The sequence below is a fragment of the Antechinus flavipes genome, chromosome 2 (assembly GCF_016432865.1).
Source record: "Antechinus flavipes isolate AdamAnt ecotype Samford, QLD, Australia chromosome 2, AdamAnt_v2, whole genome shotgun sequence".
Taxonomy (NCBI): domain Eukaryota; kingdom Metazoa; phylum Chordata; class Mammalia; order Dasyuromorphia; family Dasyuridae; genus Antechinus; species Antechinus flavipes.
In genome coordinates, this window is record NC_067399.1 from 53225372 (window position 1) to 53244871 (window position 19500).

At 42.9% G+C, this 19500-nt stretch overlaps 1 protein-coding gene and 1 pseudogene across 8 annotated transcripts in view; one reads left to right on the top strand and one right to left on the bottom strand.

The window, feature by feature from the left end:
• The first annotated feature begins 4668 nt into the window (after window positions 1-4668).
• The window catches only part of KLHDC4 (kelch domain containing 4), an 86779-nt gene continuing 71947 nt past the window's right edge, over window positions 4669-19500 (top strand). Inside the window, exons 1-3 of one of the 8 annotated variants that reach the window (XM_051974806.1) lie at window positions 4669-4894; window positions 9089-9180; window positions 16609-16687. In XM_051974806.1, the coding sequence (XP_051830766.1) occupies window positions 4796-4894; window positions 9089-9180; window positions 16609-16687 (270 nt within the window). In that variant the 5' untranslated portion in view covers window positions 4669-4795. The other 7 variants (XM_051974807.1, XM_051974808.1, XM_051974809.1 and 4 more) reach the window with 7 other exon arrangements.
• Window positions 10702-14056, bottom strand: LOC127547814 (40S ribosomal protein S10-like; annotated as a pseudogene).

A 19500-nucleotide genomic window follows, 5' to 3' on the forward strand; every position in this document is an offset into this window, starting at 1 on the left:
CCAAGCCTCTGCCCGTCTCACTTGAAAAATGAATGATGTTTACTTATAGCAGCATTTGTTGTAAGGTAAATGTCACCTGGGGGAAGGAGGGAGGAGAGAGGAAGATTTAGCATATGGCCATAGGGCATAGCTTCAGAGAGGCTTTCTGGTGCTTCTATGGTGCTTCCTGGCACCATAGTGATAGATGTCCTGATCACTTCTGAAAGCATCAGCCATGTCCAGGAACTGGGAGTACTGATAAGATGTTATCAGTGAAAAGTAATCCAATCAGATGTACAGGCTGCTGGGTGGATCCTGGAATGAAGACCTGGATTTGGATTCAGGAAGTTCACTCCTTTTATTAAGTCCAATTGCCCAATTCTTCATGACCGCATTTGGTTTTCTTGGCAAAGTTACTGGACTGGTTTGCCATTTCCTTCTCCAACTCATTTTACAGATGAGGAAACTGAGACAAAACAGGGTGAAGTGACTTGCTCAGAGTCACACAGCTAGTAAGTGTCTTATGTTGAATTCAAACTCAGGAAGATGAGTGTTCCTGACTCCAGGCCTAGTGCTCTTTCCTTCAGCACCCAGATTTGTTATGGTATTCACATCCCAGTGGCAGTTATTTATCAGAATGCACTTAATTCTCTTCCTTCCTCAAAGGACTAGGTACTTGGCTCCTACTCCTTATCCTTGGGGACTTCCATACACATATTTCTACTTTCTCCAAATACATTGAACCCCCAGTTTATTCTCTTTCTCACTTCCCATGACTTCACTCTATTTTAGCTATATACACGAATGAGCCTACCTCTGATCTCCTCACTCACAATCATTCTATCTCCAGTATCCACAAATCTAACTTTTCTCTATCTGACCCCAAACTGTGCTTCCATTGTTCCCTTAGCTTTCCTGTGGCTTCATCCCAATTATCTATCCTAGGAGTCCTTCAATCACTTTTACTCTTCCAGCTTATCTAGTCCATTAACCTTACCCTGGCTTTGTTTTTCTTCTTTTGCAATCTTATTTTATAATTATTTCACCTTAATGTGCTTCTCTATCCTTAATGCTGTTCTCTCTCCTTGCTTTCTTATCTATCACTTCTCATTCTTTTCTGAACTCCATCCTTGGCTCATCCCTACCACCAATGGTCTCCAGTCTTATTGCTGAGTGCCACTGAGAAAAAAAAAATCACAGAACCAATGTCAGGCCTACTACAAATTTACACTAGATAATCTAGATCTCCAATGCTGCAAACAATTCTTTTACTCCCCATGTATTGATTCATTATTATACTTCTCACTTCTAAATGCATAATCAATCATTTGCCAAGGTCTGAGGATCCTTCCTCACAACATCTCTCTCATCCATTCCTGTTTCTCTACTCATAAAAAGCTGCCATTCTTGCATACACTATTGTCAAAATCCTCTGATTGTTTCTCTGACTCTGATCGCTCCTTCCTTCCATGGTTCCTTCACATAGTTACTAAATTGGCATTGACTCTGGAGGAGAGAGTGGGGCTGATGACTTTGCATAGCCCTGCTTCACTTAAATCCAATTTACTAGCAAGTCAAGACACTGCCCTCCTGATGCCATTGGTCCTCTTCAAACAAAGGATGAACAACAAAGCAATTTGATTATCAATCAATCAATATTAACTGCCCTGAAACAGGGCAGTTACCCTTCAATTACCATTCAACACCAAGGCTCCATTCACTAGGACCAAGTAGGTCTGAAGTGATAAAAGTACAATTTGCTTTTCAAAGTGATTTTATATCCACATTTGAGGAAATCAGTAAGCACAGCCTTGGATCAAATGCTGAACATGAATTCAGGTAGGTCTCAGTTCAATTCTGACCTTAGATTCTAGATATATCATCTTGGGCAAATTATTTAATCTCAGTTTCTCCATCTACAAAATGGAGATAATAATAGCACCGACCTTTGAGGGTTTTTGTGATGATAAAATGAGATAACGTTTATATAGACTTTTCTAAATCTTAAAGTGCTACATAAATGCTAGTTACTATTATTACTTGATCCATGTAATCTTGTGTAGCAGGTTAGAAAAATGTTTCTCGGAAAAGAAGTTCCTTTGGTTGTGGTGGTTAGGCTGAATAGGAGTAGTTCCCTGTTTACAAAGCATATTACAAGAGGTTAATAACATTGCTGACAGTCTACTTCCTTCAATCCCTGTAATTAGCAACAGATTTTTTTCCCCTTTTTTTGGACTTTGGCTCACATGCAGCAGAGGGTGACTGATCACACAAATGTACACATACTAAGGCAATGATGTATTAGAGCCAGGTTTTGAAATGTGAATTTCACTAAAATAGAATTTGGTAGTTAATCTTTCTTCTATTTTTGGTCTCTGGTCTCATTTTTAATGTTCTATTCTCTTTCTTCCTAGTAATGAGAATCACACCCTCACGTAAATCACTATGACATACATTATCACCCAAAAGCTTTCCAATCTAATTCTGAGAGTCCTTTAGAGATAGAAGTTGGGATATTACATCCTCTGTCTACAGAATCCTTTGGGAGTTTTGGTATGGAATGAAATATAGTCCAAGGTTCATGTGAAAAATTCTGAAGTTTTCCTATGTCACAAATAAAGACATTAAATTGGTGGTAGAAGCACCAGTGAGAAGCAGCAATGAAGAATACAATGAAAAGTAATTTTCTCAGAAAACTGTAAAGTTCATCTTGATGGGCAGGATGTCGTAGAATGGGGGGATAAACAATTTCTCTCCTTTTTAAAAGAAGTACAGTGAATGGAAGTAACAAACTAGGACTCTTTTCCCCCCATTCAATGAGTGATGAGCAGGCAAATCCTTCTGTAATTCCCTAATTATATCAGTTAGAATTTCTTTTTTTTTTTTTTTTTTAATTTTGGGTCTCCATCTATGGTCATATGAAAAATGCTATAAATCAATATTGATTAGATAATTGTAAATTAAACCAACTCTGAGAAAGTACCTCATACCTATCAGATTGGTTAAGATGTCAGGAAAAGATTGATAAATGTTGAAGGGGATATGGGAAAACTGGGACACTAATGCATTGTTGACAGAATTGTGAACTGATTCAACTATTCTGGAGAGAAATTTGGAACTATGACCAAAGGACTATCAGACTGGCCATACACTTTGATCCAGCAGGGTCACTACTGGGTCTGTATCCCAGAAAGATCATAAAAGAGGGGAAAATACCCACATGTGCAAAAATGTTTGTGGCAGCCCTTTTTGTAGTGCCAAGGAATTGGAAATTGAGTGGATGCCCATCAGTTGGGGAATGGCTGAGTAAGTTATGGTATATGAATGTCATGAAATTTTATTGTTCCATAAGAAATGATTAGCAAGCGGATTTCAGAAAAGCCTGGGAAGACTTACATGAAATGATACTGAGTGAAGTGAGCAGAACCAGGAGATTATGTGATGATTAACTCTTCTCAGCAGTGTGGTGATTTAAGATAATACTAATAGATTTGGGATGGAAAATGCCATCTGCAACCAGAGCAAGAACTATGAAAGCTGAATGAGGATTGAAGCATACTATTTTCACCTTTTGTTATTGTTGTTGTGTTGTTTTGTTTGCTTTTGCTTTTTCATTTTTTTTCTTTTTGTTCTGATTTTTTTTTTTTTTTTTTTGGCTGAGGCAATTGAGGTAAAGTGATTTGCTCAGGGTCACCCAGCCGGGAAGTGTTTAGTGTCTGAGGTCAAATTTGAACTCAGATCCTCCTGACTTCAGGGCTGGGGCTCCATCCACTGCACCACCTAGCTGCCCCAGTTTATTCTTTCACAATATGAATAATAAGGAAACATGTTCAAAATGATTGTATATGTATAACTTATATCCAACTGATTGCTGTCTTAGGGAGAGGGGAGCTTAAGGAAGGAGGCAGAAAAAATTTGGAAATGAAAATCTTACAAAAATGAAAATTGAAACTATTTTTACATGTAATTGAAAAAATTTAAAATTGGGAGGAAATTACTTTTTTGCTTCATAGCATTCTTTCTCTTTTTTTTTATTAGCAATGTCTGACGGATGAAAGGTGGGGGGTTAAGGGATAGCTCGTATTTCCATTTTCTCTTAATTTAAATGATCATTTTAGGGTTTACAAAGTGCCTCCTTCACAAAAATTCTAGTTTAAGTGCCGATGAAATCGGCAAATCCCCAAGACAGCTGGGAAGGGCGGTGGATCGCGGGTGTGAGAAAACCCGAACTCAAACCCAGCCTCAGGTACTTATTAGCTGGGTGGGCGATACTGGGTTTAACCCCACTTTTTCCCGTCTGTTAAAGGGGGATGCCAAGAGCGGTCTCTCAGAGCATCCCATAAATGAGAGCCTTTATTAAGCGCTTACTGTGTACTGGACATTGTTCTGAGTGCTAAGCGATACAAAGAAAGGTGAAAGCAGCACCTGCCCACAAGAAGCTTCCACTCTAATGCGAATTTTCGTTCGTAAAACGAGGCCGATGCTCTCTCATCTCTAAGCTCCCAGATGGCATTGGGAAGGGAAGAAAGTTCATTTGACTGCTGGGAGTCCCCCGAGCCTCTAGGGGACGCTCTTCACAATTCTCCCCTCTCGAGGAGTAACTGTAAATGACTCTCCTCTTCGTGGCTCTTTCAAGGCGGAAGGAACCTCACGGAAGGCACGTGAAAGGAAGTGACGTGCTGTGTTGCCATGTGAGTTTCCCTGTCTCTCTTCCTGGCTGCCTCGCGTGGAGAGAGCGCGGCGTGGGGAGGCTGCTGCAGGGGGCGTGGCCCCGGCTTTTTCACCTTTAGGCGCGGCAGCTTGCTAGGGCCGAAAAATGGGCAAGAAGAACAAGAAAGAGAAGAAGGTCAAGGGGGCCGAGAAGACCGCCGCCAAGATGGAGAGAAAAGTCTCCAAGCGCTCCAAGAAGGAGGAGGTAACCGGGGCCACGGCCGGGACCGGGACCCGGGGCCTGGGCCGTTAAAACCCCGTGAAAGGCTTTCTGGTTGACGGAAAGTACCTTTTTTAGGCTCACAAGAGACTCGCGGGGCGCCTGCTCTTAGCATACCCATTTTACAGAGGGAAAACTGAGGCCGAGAGCGGGAAGCGATCTGCCCGGGGTGGCCCCAGTACTGTGGAAGGCAGGATTTGAACCCGTGCCTTCCCGACTTCCAAGTCAAGTCCAGCATCGGAGACCCAGGTTCGAATTCTGCCCCCGCCAGCCTGGGCGGGGCTCGTCTTTTCTCCAAACGGCTTTACCTGCGAAACGGGGGAGTGGGAGCCCCTTGTCCCACCCACCTCTCTGTAAATCTGAACATTCTCCCAAACTGGAAATTGTAATTGTTGGTTCTGAACCGGGAAGGCTGCGTGGCTGTGTCACCCCGGGCGAGTCACTTAACCGCTCTGATGCCCCGCTCCAGACCACTTTAAATGGCTCCTCGGTGGTTTTCCCCTACGTCCTCCCCGCTGCGAAAACACTGGGGATTCAGCCCCTACCTGCAGGGAACTTATACTCTAAGGGGGATAGAGCGAGTAAACTAAGCACCTGACGGACAGGTTAGCCGCTGTCTGCCTCGGCTTCCCCAGCTGTAAAAAGCATCTTTGTGTGCCCAGGCAGTGGGCCAGGAGAGGCCCAGCGAAAGCAGGCTCCGCCCTGGAGACAACGTGCAGACATCTGTGTGCAGTTCTGTGTATGTGCGCACACGTGTGTATGTAGGTGTGTGTGTATATACACAGGTGCTTGTACATGTAAATATATATAAAAATACACATGTGCCCGTATCTACACATATAATGGCCGAATATATTTGTGTATGTATATATGTGCTCTTGTGTTAATTCTGTATCTGCATATATACACGCGTGTGCATCTATACACATAATACGCTTAGATATATGTGTGTTTACACGTGCACATAGACACTTGTCTTTATGTATACTTGTGTGTTTATTGACACAATGCACTTATATATATACATACATGTACTCGTGTGTATGTATATATGTAAACCCATATGTGGTTAACTATACATATAATACACTTATTAGCATATATTTATATATGTATATCCATATATACACTTATGTATATATGCTTGTGTGTAGATATATACACTTATAAGTATTTATTTGTGTATAAATGTATGTATATATATATACACATAAACACTTGTGTATATGTGTATATTTACACATGTAATACACTTAGTTATAAATACATTTGTGAGTACATGTATGTGTATATGTATATGCATATGTATAGTCACACCCACATAAAACACTTAGATATATATTTGTTTATATGTGTATATATGTATGCTTATGCTCAAAAATACTTGTGTGTATGTATACTTATGTGTATATCTACTTAGACATAATATACTTATAAGTGCAAATATACGCTTGTGTGTACATATTCACACATATAACATACTTAGGTATAATTCTATATTTGTATGTATATGTACATATATATTTGTGATTATATACTTAAGTGTATATATACATGTATATAACACAGTTAGATATAAGTGTATGTGTGTATGTATGTGCACGCATATACATGTACACATATTTGTATATGTATTTACATGAATACATTTCTTATATATATTATAGTATATAAATATATGTAAACATATAATTTTTAATACATGCACATATAGATAGCAGATTATGTGGTAGAGTAAAGTTAGGAAGGACTTCGAACAATACCATAAATGTATATTTGATCCTAGATGGAAACCACTGGAGTTGATCCACTAGGTTAGTGTGACTTTAGGAAGATGATTTGGGGGCTAAGAGGGGGCTGCACTGCGGTGGGCGGCAGCTCCAGGGGCACGGTGGGGCCCGTCCCAGGCAGTGTCAGGAGAGAGGGGAGGAAGGCGGATGGAAGGAGGTGGCAGCTTGTGAGGAGGGGTTGGGAGGATCAGTGGGGAGCTAAGGATGATCCTTGGATTGTAATCCTGGGGGAGGGGGAAGTCAGGAAGAGGGGTGGGAATAGGGTGAGCTCAGTTTGGGGCCTGCAAAACTTCAAGCCTGCATCCCTCTGCGTGGAGATGTATGGCGGGCAGCTGGAGACAGCCCAGAAGTCAGAAGAGTTCCTAGATCAGTGATTACCTCGGCAGAGAGGTGACAATGGAGTGGGAGCTGGCGCGGAGAGCCCCCAGCATTGGGGCCAGCTGGCGTGACCTGCAAGGGGGTGTGTCTGGGGAGACCGAGGAGAAAGTGGGGTCCCCAGCCCCCCAGGAGATGGGCAGAAGAGTGTGGGGATTGAGAAAAAGCCAGTGGAGGGGAGATTTGTGAGCTGGGCTGGTGCCAAGGGACACGGCCAGTGGAGGGGAGGGAGTTCGTCGCAGGGATGAGGGGAGCAGGACGGGGATAGAGATCACCCCAGATTTTGGTCAAGGAAGCCAGGAAAGGAGTGGGTTTAGAGGGAAAGATGGTGCTGGGGCTTGATAGGAGGAGATGGGGCGGGGAATTGGAGAGCTTGGGGAGAACCCCAAAAGGAGAAGGGAGCCCAGGGTGAGTAAAGGAGCATCCTGGGTGGGGGAGTGGGCCCATGTGCCAGGGGGTTTGGGAGAGCAGGGCAGCAGGGAGGCAAATGTCGGGAGGGAATAGGCTGAGCCCCCCCAGACTGGTGCTTCTGCAGAAGTCACACTGGCCACTGGTACAGAGGGGGGCCTTCATCTGTGCTATTTGAATGGCTGCAGGGGCAGCTTCTTCTCCCTCTCTCTCTGTCTGTCTCTCTTTCCCCTCCCCTTCCTCCCCTCCCTACTTTTCTCTCCCTCCTCCCCCTCTCCTTCCCTCTCTCTCTCTTTTCCCATCACTAATAAGAACCCAGGTACTCAGTGCTTACTAAGTCCTTGTTGACTGACTGACTGAACAATGGGGAAGGTCCATCATAGGTTTTTGAACCATAAATTTGTAGTGGATAAACTTGCATTGATTCAGGGCAAGAGCAGACACTCCAGAATGTGGATGACTGAGACGTGGGGTCTTAGGGGTTACAGATCGGACAAGTGGTGAGTGATTCTAGGAGACTGGCCGGTCATTCGGGCTGGCAGCAAAGCCTGGGGTCAGGGCTGGGAGGTGGCTGGGTGAACGAAGGAGGCAACGAGCCTGGCAGTCCCAGGAAGGACAGGAGTGATGGAGAGGCAGGAGGAGAGGGCTCTGGGGTCAAGGCTTGGGGGGTAACAGAGAGACTTTGCTTCTAAAGGCCACAACCTAGTGTAGAGACTGCACCTCCAATTATACCCATAGTTTGCTGGAGGGCCACAGTTCTGTACTGTCCACACTGCATATACAGGAGGAGAACCCAGGAGATTCAGATACTCAGGCTAGGGCATATGAACAGATAGGTATATGTGTATATACAGATAGACAGCATTTTATCAGAGTAGGATACAGGTTTGGAGAATAATTTTCCATTGGCTCAAAGATTTTGATGAGCTCAATTCAGCTGTTTTATTTTTTGAGCAATTCAGTGGTTTTTTAAAAATAAATTTTTATTTCCATCTTTTGTTTGTTACATAAATTTTCCCATCTCTGCCTCCTCCCTGAGAGCCATTCCATATAATAACTTATTTTAAAGCTAGAAAAGAGGAAAAAATGAGTAAAATCAACCAGTACATTTATTTAAAAATCTGACATTTTATGCAGTGTTCCGGGGACTCCTTCCAGCTCTCTTAGCAGGAACTTATTAAGTGCCTAGTGCATCCCAATACTCATCAAATGGTTATCCCTTTTTTTTTTTTTTCTGAAGATGTTTCCAAAATGTCATTGTTCTAAATAGTTAAAAAATGTAATTATTTGTCTATATATTTATATGTCTCCCCCTAGTCAGGGAATAGAAACAGAAACTGGCCCAGCAATTTCATTGATTTAAGGAACTTGAAAGGGAAGAACCCTCCACAGGTTAGATTTGTATGTGCTATGCCACTGATGATGGGCACCCCAGAGTAGCCTGGGATGTGGCAGGCAGGGCTCCCACCCAGGTCTTCTCGACCTGGAGGCCAGCCTTCCTTAATAAAGTCACACTTAAAGTCAGAAAGAGAATTAGACCAAGGGAAGAATAATTTCTTATGATTAAGTAGGAATAAATATTCACCTTTGATTTCTTTCTTCTTAGGAGGACCTGGAAGCTCTGATAGCACAATTTCAAACATTAGATGCCAAAAAGACTCAGGTCACAGAGACGCCATGCCCCCCACCTTCACCGAGGTAAGAAAGCAGGGCGGCTCTCGCCTTTAGAGTGCTCAGCAGAGATTTGGACACTTTACTTCCATTGTGGAAATTGGAATAATACACTGACTATTGGCATAATATTTTCCTAAATGACCAGGCAATTTGGATATTAAAGTCAGAGAACCTGTTGTGCAGAATCAGCTCCAGTGGGCTTATTTCCACTTCTTCTGTACCACCAGAAAGAGAGAGTATGAGGAAATTTAGTTCAATTATCATGTAGTTACATGGAAATATCGAGTCTCACAGTACAAATGCTCAATGGGGGGAAATCATGCCAAAAGCACCTGTCTCATTTTCCAACATTTAACATTTGGAGGAAAGAAGGGGGGCTACAGGCCCTCCCCTCGCCCCATCAAAGGCATTTTAAAAACATAGAATGATGTGGAAATCAAGGAGGGTTTTTTCCTGTGCTTGTGCAAAAATGCCTTAAATCCTTAGGTGAAAGGGGCAATTATAATTAAAAATGCATTGTGTATAAGCCATCTTAAATGGGTATCTTTACTAGCTGGTAACAATCCAAAACTGTTTATAGAGTTTCCAAGTAACAAAGTACACAATGTTGAGCATCGCTGATTTCTGAATCCTGATTATTTTTTGGTGATTTGAGTCTTTGTAAGTGAGTTGAGGAAGACAAAAGACTCTTGTTTGACTCCAGCAAATTAGAAAGCGAGATGGCAGTCTGTGCTCAGCCACAGTAAATAATAAAACTCCCATTTCCACAAGATGGGGGGAAGGTTACAGAGTGCTTGCCTTCCATCAGCCTGGTGTGGGAGGCAATGTGAGTGTTTTTGTCTCTTTGTTGCAGATGAGGAAACTGAGGCAGGTGAGTGGACTTGCCCACAGTCACTCAGTTTGTGTTATAGACCTGTGCTCCCATGTTAGGCAGATGGAACCGCCTTCTTTGCTTCCATGAACTGGGAGATTTAGGAAGAGCTAAGTGTCCCTGGATGGCATGTGACAGGTCTGAATGCAAAGCAGGACCGAACCCCTGAGGCCTTTCCTGTGCCTGCCAGGCATGAGAGCATCAGGTGGAGCAGATTTAATTGTCATCTAATCAGAGGCCTGGGAGTGAAGTGACAGCCCTGCAGCTGAAGACACGACCTCTGAAGCTTCTTGGGGTTCCTGGGGGAGGCTTCTGCCTTTCAGCATATGGTTTAGGCAATGAAGGAGCTTAGCCTTCAGCCTGCACCCTGGATTCTGAGCATACTCCTGGCTCCCTGGAGCAGAACTGGAAGGGCCACATGGCTGTGGGATTCCCTTGTCTGATTGGTGATGTGACTTCCTGGGGTCTCAAGGAGGTGTATTGGATCAGCTTTGGAGCCCAAGTCCTCTCCCTGCTTATCTATAGGAATCCTGACTGATGAAGTCATGTGACCATGGGCAAATCTTCCAACCCATTCAACCTGATAAACTCATCTTTTAAAAGCAAGCAAAAACTGGAAAAGGTCCTTGTCCATAGAAAGCTGCTGTGGTGACAAGGATAATCTAAACACAAATTCAGAGGAGGACAATAGTATCTAAATCCTACATGTGAAACCTCAAAGAGGAGTATGAATTGGTCTCAAAACCAAAAAGCCTTCTCTGGAAGGGCTCCAAAAGTATTTTATAAAGTAAATAGGAGAGGTAGAAGAAAAGTTGGGAAATGAAATGGTATGCAAGAACAAGTTAGCAGTTTGGAAAAGGAAGTACAAAAATTGAAGAAAATAGTTCTTTAAAAATACAGTTGGTCAAAAGGGGGGAAAATCCACTGAAGAAAACAACTCCTTAAAAAGTATAATTGGCCAAATAGAAAAGGCGTTACAGAAGCTAATTAAAAGAAAATAATTCCTCAAAAATTAGAATCGGGCAAGTGGAAGATAATGATTTTGTGAGACATCAAGAATCAGTCAAACAACATCAAAGGAATGAATCAGTGGAAGAAAATGTTAAATACCTCATTGGTCCAGAAAAGATAATTTAAAGAATTTTTGAACTACCTAAAATCCATGATCAAAAAAGACAGGTTAAAGAGCCAGGAATATATAGCAGCTTTCAAGAAATTTATAGGAAAACTGCCCTGATGTCCTAGAACCAGAGGGAAACATAGGCCTTGAAAGAATCCACTGATCACCTCCTAAAAGAGACCCCTAAGTGAAAACTTCAAGGAATATTCTAGCCAAAATTTTCTCTTCAAGAACAAAATACTGCCAGCAGCCAGAAAGAAACGGTTCAAATATCAAGGAGCCACAGGTAGGATTAGCTTCTACTTTAGCTTTTACATTAAAGGTTGGTAAAGAACATAATCTTCTGGAAGGCAAAGAAGCTTTTGTCACAACTAAGAATTAACAACCAGCAATTTTGGGCATGATCTTTTAAGGGGGAAGATAGATATTCAATGAAATAGGGGACTTTCAAATTTTCCTGATAAAGAAACCAGACTGAATAGAAAATTTGATCTTCAAGTATAAGTCTCAAGAGAAGCCTAAGAATGTAAAATAGAAAAGAGAAACCAAACTTGTTCTTTAGTAAGATTAAACTGTTTACATTCCTACATGGGAAGATGATACTTGTAATTCTTTTTTTTCCTCCCCCAATTTTATTGAGTAAGAAACATCTCTACAGTTTTTATTGAGGAGGTTGACCACAGCCATGGCCAAATTCACCTCTAAATTGGAATTCTGTTGCTGACACTGCCCCCCCTTTTTCCCCCCAGCTTTCTCATCAGCCCCAGGGGGAGCAGCACTTCATCTACATTTGTCAGCTGCAGCTGCATCCCGAATTAAGTCAGGCAGGCCGCTCATCCTCCAGACCTTTAGGCTTTGACCTACCTTCTTCAAGACTTGTGCAGCATGGCAGGCACAATCTCAGCGGACAGGGGAAGGTGGTTTCAGAAGGCTGGCGAGGTACCAGCCTCAAAGCTCCTGAACAGAGATTGCACGGCCTTCATGACATGGCGCTTGGGCACCTTCTTGTCTCCAGCTCAGAGTGCTTTGGCATGTGGACATCCTTCTTGGCTACCATTACTCCCTCCTTAAAAGGGAGTCCACAGATGGCAGTTCAGTTCTTCTTAGGCATCAGCATCTCGGTAGAGGCAGTAAGTGCTGCTCTAGATGGATAGAAAGGCAATACTTGTAATTCTTGAGAACTGTATCTCTATTAGGGCAGTTAGAAACATTATATGTCAATAGAGGGTATGGATATAAATTCATTTTGATGTGATGATATTAAAAACAATTAAATGTAAAAAGAGATTGTACTGGCAGAAGAGGAAAGAGAGAGAATGGGGTAAATTATATCACATGAAGAGGCATGAAAGACACATTAAAATACGAGGGATCATTGTTTGAATATTATGCTCCTTGGATTTGACTAAGAGGGAATAATACACATTTAATTGTGTATAGAAATTTATCTTACCTTATAGGGAAGTAGGAGGGGAAAAGTAAAAGAAAAGGGAGAGAGGGCTGATAGAAGGGAAGGCAGACTGCAGGAGGTGGTGATCAGAATCAAAACTCTAGTGAGGAAGGACAGAGTGAAAGGAGAAGAGAAATGGGGGAAATACACAGTACTTGTAACTGTAAAAGTAAATGGGATGAACTTGTCCATAAAATAGAAACAGATAGCAGAGTGGATTAAAAATCAGAAGCCTACAATATGTTGTTTACAAGAAACATTTAAAGCAGGAAAATACATATAAGAGTAAAGATAAAATGCTGGAGCAGAATATATTATGCTTTAGTTGAAGTTTAACAAAAGGTGGAGGGTAGCAATCTTAGACAAAGCAAAAGCAAAAATAGATCTAATTAAAAGAGCTAAGGAAGGAAATTATCTCTCACTAAAAGGGCCCATAAACAATAAAACAATATCAGTACTAGCCATATATGCACCAAGTGATACAGCATCCAGATTCTTAAGATAGAAGTTAAATGAGATACAGAAAAAATTGAATAGCAAAACTTTACTAGTGGGGGGAATCTCAATCTCTCTCTCTTAGACCTAGATAAATCTAATGACAGAATAAAGAAGATAGAAGTTAAAAGGGTGAACTGAATTTTAGACAAGTTACAGAACTTTTGGAGAAAATTAGATGAAGATAGAAAGAAATATATCTTTTTCTCAGTGAAACATGGCACCTGCACAAAAAATTAAAGGTGTTTTAGGGCATTAAAAACCACACAATCCGATTCAAAGGGCAGAAATATTAAATGCATCTTTTTCAGATTGATGTAATAAAAATTATATGTAATATAAGAGCCATGGAAAGAGAGATTAAAATTAATTGGAAATTAAATAATCTAATTCTAAAGAAGAAATGATTTAAACTACAATTCATAGAAACAATAATTTCATCAAAGAAAATGACAATAGTGGGACAACATATCAAAATTTATGACACAAGCCAAAGGCCAATTAGGAGAGATGATGAAGGCCTGGAAGAATGGGCAGAAGGGGATTGATGAGAAGTTGTGGAGGAAGAACCAACAGGTCTAGGGAAGGGCCCAGGATGATTCTGAGGTTGCAGACTGGGGGATTGTGTTGTAGAGAAGTGAAGGAAAGGGAAGGAAGGGGAAGAAAGATGTGTAGAAGAAGCCTATAGGGACATCAGGTTGAAAAATGCAGTAGATGGGAGATGAGGTGGAGCAGGGATGTGGCAGAAAGTCTGGGACTGCGTAGATTTGGGTCTACGTCAAGATCTCAAAACTCATGGGATTGATGAAATCAGTGAGGGAGCGTGTAGAGAGGAATGGTTCAGGACAGAGCCTGGTGCATCCTCACAAAGGGCTGGAATATGGGTTAGAAATAGAGAAATAGCTCAATTCCTCCCCACCACCAGCAACAATTGCTGGCCAGCTGCCACCAAAGGAGGGGCAGCCCTTCCCCAGACCACCAGAGCTGTATCCAGCCCTGTCCTCATAGCCATTATCCAGGGAAACAGGGCTGGCTGTGCCAGCCAGCTGCCTCCCACAGGGCAGGGAGGCCCACTAGCTAAAGCAGTAAGCAGGGAACCCCAAGGGAGAGACAGAAGTCAGGACGTGCCAAGCAGTCTCCCCTGAGACTGAGGAAGATGATCAGGAACCCCGAGCCCCAGGGCCTTGGGAATAGCTGGACTTCCAGCTCAGCTCTCGGCTATCATCTGGGGAAGGACCAAAGACCCAGAGAGAAGTTTCCTTGTTCCCAAAGTCCTTGACATCTTCAAATGATTCAGTATCAGAAGCTGATTTGGTTTTATCTGTGGAAGTGACGGGAAAAAGGTGTTAATAACTGCTTTGTCGGGTCAAGAAATCTTTCCAGCTGAAAGTTCCTGTATGTGCTTCCCCCTTAGAAAGTGCTTCTTGAGACCAGAGGCTGTTAATTTTCTGTCAGTATCCCCAGGCCTTAGCACAGTGCTCTGAACATGGGTAGTTCTTAAATGCTTTATTTATGCATGATACTCTAGCAAATGATATTGAGCAGTGGCCAGGTAGGTAGGAGCGGAGCTTGGGGAGAGCAATGCCATGAAAACCCAGGAGGAGAGAGAAGAAAGGCTGGCCATCCTTATTTTCTGGGATATTGATGTAGAAGTAATTTTTCTTCCCTGGTTATGGGCACAGCTTTGCTGTGTGGAGATGGTAAAGAGAAAGGAACACAGCCTGAGATCAAAGGAGACTAATTGATTTAACTCCCGCTTGATGGAGAGTGAGCCGTCTTAATAAGAGTGTTTTCTGATAATGATGCAGTCAATGCTCATCAGTTCATTTTCTATTAAAATGGACCAGTCATTCTCTCAGTCAGCTTTGGTTTCTCTCTTGGTAATGGTGAAATGAGATTCTTTTATTTTTTACTTTTTATTGACATTGTAAGAAGTAACTCTGCCAGGACAGCATTTGGTCATCCAGTTATAGTGTTCAACCACTTAGCCCATGTATAAGGTTTATAGTTCATTGGGGAAAACAGAAAATGCACAACTGATCCAGCACAAGGCAGCCCCTGATGGGGCTCCTGGAGACATTTGTGTGAGGCTGGGGGCAGTAAGGGCCTCTTAACCAGCACCTGGCCGGCTACAGACAAGTCAGGTCACCAGTATGGTCCCCAGAATCCCCATCTGTCCAATGTATATGGAAGACTAGATGATCTTTGAGAGTGTTTATAGACTACAGGATATTTACTCTCCTCCAGGCTGCCTTTTTCTTGCAGTTCATATAGTACATTAAAAAAAAATCTGTGCTAGTCCTAGGCTCCAGCTAAAAGGATGACTCATTGAGCCATTTAGCAGTTTGCAGACCATTCTCTTCCCAACTGCACTTCCAAGTAGATGGTTCCAGTGTATCCCCTTTGTATGAAGGGAAGGAAAGAGGCCGGCTCTCCCTTTTAGCCACTATCCTTCACTCCTCCTCCCCTATTCTGATCCCCTGCCGATCCTCAGAGTGGGCCCCCGGCTAGCAGCGCAGCCTTGGGAAAGGGCCATGGATGGTGGGGAGGAAATGGCGCCTTTCTTCCCCTTCTCTTATTCTCAGCGTTGCTGTCTGAGCTGTCGGCCGATGGTGGGACAGTGATAAAAGCAGCTGGCATTGTTGCAGCTGCTGGGGCCGGGCACTGCGCTGAGTGATTTTCTAGTGTTGCCTTGTTAGTCCTGACAGCAGTCTTGGGAAGTGGGTGCCATTATTATCCCCATTTTATTCCCGGCAGGGACGTTAAGGGTCTGAGGTTGGTTGTGGGTTTCTGCCCTCTGCGCCACCGTGCTGCCCCATGTGACCCAGAGGTTCCTGTGGCTAGAGGTGCAGTGTCCCATGGGCAATACATGGGCAGGACGGGCTGCCCTGGTACCTTCCCATTGTCTTGGGGCTGCTCTGCCCTTGGGTAACTTAGCTTCTGACTTGTGTTCATTGAAAAGGTCGAGCAAAGAACCCTGGGAACCAGTCATTGGTGGGATCTAGGGTAGATTTTATTCTGTTGGCTGTCTTTAATTTATCTCTAATAACTGTTGGCATTTTTTTCTCTCCCATTAGACTGTAGGCACTTGTCTTCACTTTCCCAGGATTTGCAGAGTGCCTGGTGTGTAGTAGAAATGTAATAAATGCGTATAGACTGGCCAGGAGGAAGGACTTGAATAATGTGCTTCTGTTGAGCTACCTTTGGGGAGGTGGGGGAGATACATAATTAGGATTAAGGACCTTGTGTCGTTAGTCCTGTCCATGAATTAAACTGAGATGCTTCCCAGGGGACCAATGAGTAAGGAAATGGCAGTGACTTCCACCTTGGGTAGTCAAGATATTTTACATCCAGCCACTTTTTTTCTCTTGCCTGAGTTTAAAGAGATGGCGGCTGTTGGTGATGTCTGAGCTCATGCTGGAGAAGGGGAAGAGGCAGCATCGCACCCCATTCAGGCTGAATCTCCAAGCTGACACGTCCACATTGAGGTGACGCTTATTGTTGTCTCTCTTGCAGGTTAAATGCTTCCATGTCTTCTCATCCCGAGAAAGAAGAATTAATCCTTTTTGGAGGTGAATATTTCAATGGCCAAAAAGTAAAGTATACTTTTTTTTTTGTCTTCTTTTTCTTCACTGTCATTTTCACGGGTCTCATTTTAGTAAAAATGAATCTCTGATACAGTGATCATGAAATATGCATTTGTCCTAGAATGAGAGCAAAATAACCTTTTAATTCCCTTCTCATATTGTCTTGCCATCTGAACTGTCAGAAGAAATGTGAACCGCTGTCCTTGACAAGTCGAGCTGAGCTCCATTAAGGGAGGGACTGTGTCGGCATCAATATTGCAGGAGTTAATCATTTCTTTTGACTGTCACAGACTGTCTGCCCTTTGTCTTCATTTCTCCTGATACTGTTTTCTCCCTGCCCGACTGCATCTCAGCTTGTTGTTTGTGGCCTCCAAAGGTGCCAGTGTGCATCTTCACCCGTAGCTGGTGGTGTTCTCCCTGAAGTTGGAGAGTGGTTTGCTGTTTCTAAGGAAAATTCATTGTCCATGCTGGCCCTTCAGATGCTCCGAATAAGATCATTTCTAATAATAAACCATGACCCTCTTTTTGGTTTCATCCACAGTCTGAGGTGTTTTGTGAGGGCTCCTTCCACTCAGCCCACTCGCCCAGAGTTTAACTCTTGTGCTTCTGGACTCAACAGCTCCCCACTGACTCCTCCTGGAGCTCAGAACAGACTGAGTCAGGAAATCGGGCTCCCTGAGTCCCCGTGGGCTCAGCAGTCATGTCAGGTTCAAGATGAAGGACTTGAGCAGTCACACACTTTGCCCCAGTGCTGACACTCCCTATCTCATGTGAAATCAAATTGAATCCAAAAGAGGGCTGGGTCCAGCTCTTCTGCCCATCTTAGTGGAGGCAAACATTAGAGTTTCTACCTTCGGTGTCTGGTAATCTAATGGACTTGATTTTTTAAAAATAGCAGACCCACGGATACATTTTGATTCACGCTAGCAGATTGTTGCTTGCTCTTACTTACTTTTTATTGAGTAGCTTGGAGCCCTTTGATGCCACTCAGACCGCAAGTAGGTGCTGGGGGGTCTCTTTTGGGCCTCCTAGAACCCGTTAGATGGAGAAGTGTCAGCATCAGCCCCTTGATTCCCACCTGTCACTGTTCTGTAGAGTTGGACCTTTTCTTTATTCTCTCCCTTGGACCTTTAGTTCCTCTTCTTTATGGACGGCCCTCCACTATTAGAGCTGACGACCATACAGTTCCAAATTGGATCCCATTCCTGCTGCTGCCGGGCCTAGCGGTCTAGTGGATAGAGATCAGCTTGAGCCAAGAGGACCAGGACTGATTCCTCCTCTGACACAAGTCATTCAATGCTCTAGGCAATTCTCTAAGAATCCAGGTGCAGAGAGGGTGCCTACCTTCCTTGGGAGAAGGAATTTCCTCATTGGGGAATTCCTTCTGTCATTGATATCAACAGGTCCCTGACTTAAATGCTCATTGATAGTCAAATGGTCCTTTAAGGTTTGTCAAGTGCTTTATGTCCTTGCATATACTTGACTTGTTCCTCCATTTTATTATTGTTTTGAGGAGCAACATGCATGACCCAGGACTCAGAGGAGAGAAGGGTGTAGTTTAGAATCCAGCTTCCAGACTCTCTGACTCTTATTTTCTGCATTTGTAAAATGCTTTCAGTAACCCTTTAGTACTTATTTTTAGTCAATTCATAAGCATTTATTAAACACCAGCTACTTGCCAGGAGCTCCCAAGAATTTGGAGGGAGATCAACATTTATAGATGTAAGAATATAAGAAATTATTACAAGATAACTTTTGGGGGATTGGATAAGGCCTCTTGTGGGAAGTGCTGAAAGCAAGGGGCTCCGAGAGGAGATGGTGAGGGGTGTGCGCCCTGACACAAGAACAAGGTTGTTGTGGGGATTCAATGAGACGATATCTGTAGTGCGCTTTGCAAATACTAGAGCACTATTAGTATTGTTATTGCTGTTGTCCTATATAATTTTGCAGCATTCGTTCTTGATCATTCTGTGGTGGTTCTTTTCATTTATGTTGTCATCTTTCTGTTTTTCTAACTGGTCACTGAAGGCTTAAATGCTTAATAGGGGGTTTGCCACATTGCCTGTTTATCGAGCAGGAAAATGTGATCAGACTTGTGCTGTAGGAATACCTGGCAGCTGTTGGGGAGTTTGGGATGGCGCTCACATGAGGCAGTGCAGAGCCCTTTGTAAATCTTCAGGTGCCCTGGCTGATGCCAGCTATTGCTACTCACTATTAATCTTTGTAGTCTAGTAATACCTTTCTCTTCTGATGGCCTTGGTCTTTGGTGAAGCTTTCTTCCCCCGGCCCAGACACGTGAAGAAGCCAGCCATCATTTCTCATAACTCTTGCAGCCAGCCTTTCTCCCATATTTGACTTTTGCCCTGAAATATACCCATGGAGCTTTGAGATGGGGCACACTATTGTAAGAGCATTTTTACCCTAGTTTTGTTGTTGGTAAGAAACATTTTCACAATCCTATATACTCAGAGCAGAATTTTAAACTGTAAATGGCTTGAATCTCTTGTGTGTAGAGAGACTGTCTGGAGAAGAGGGTTCTAGTCTAATGATTTTAGGGAAGCTATTCTTGCTTCTGTCTGTGTCCTTCCTTTTTTTTTAGAAAGTAAGTCAAAAAATAATATTTTAGTGTTACAGCTTACACAAAATTTTGCTTTATTCAAAATTGTAATGGGCTGAGGCTTGAGTTGATGCACTGAGGTCCCAAGCACATGAGGCTAAATAGTAATTGGACCATACTCTATTAATATATAAGCTTGGAGAAAGAATGGCCCCCACCCACTCTTTGTGCAAGTCCTGATGTGTTGTATAGGAAATGACGATT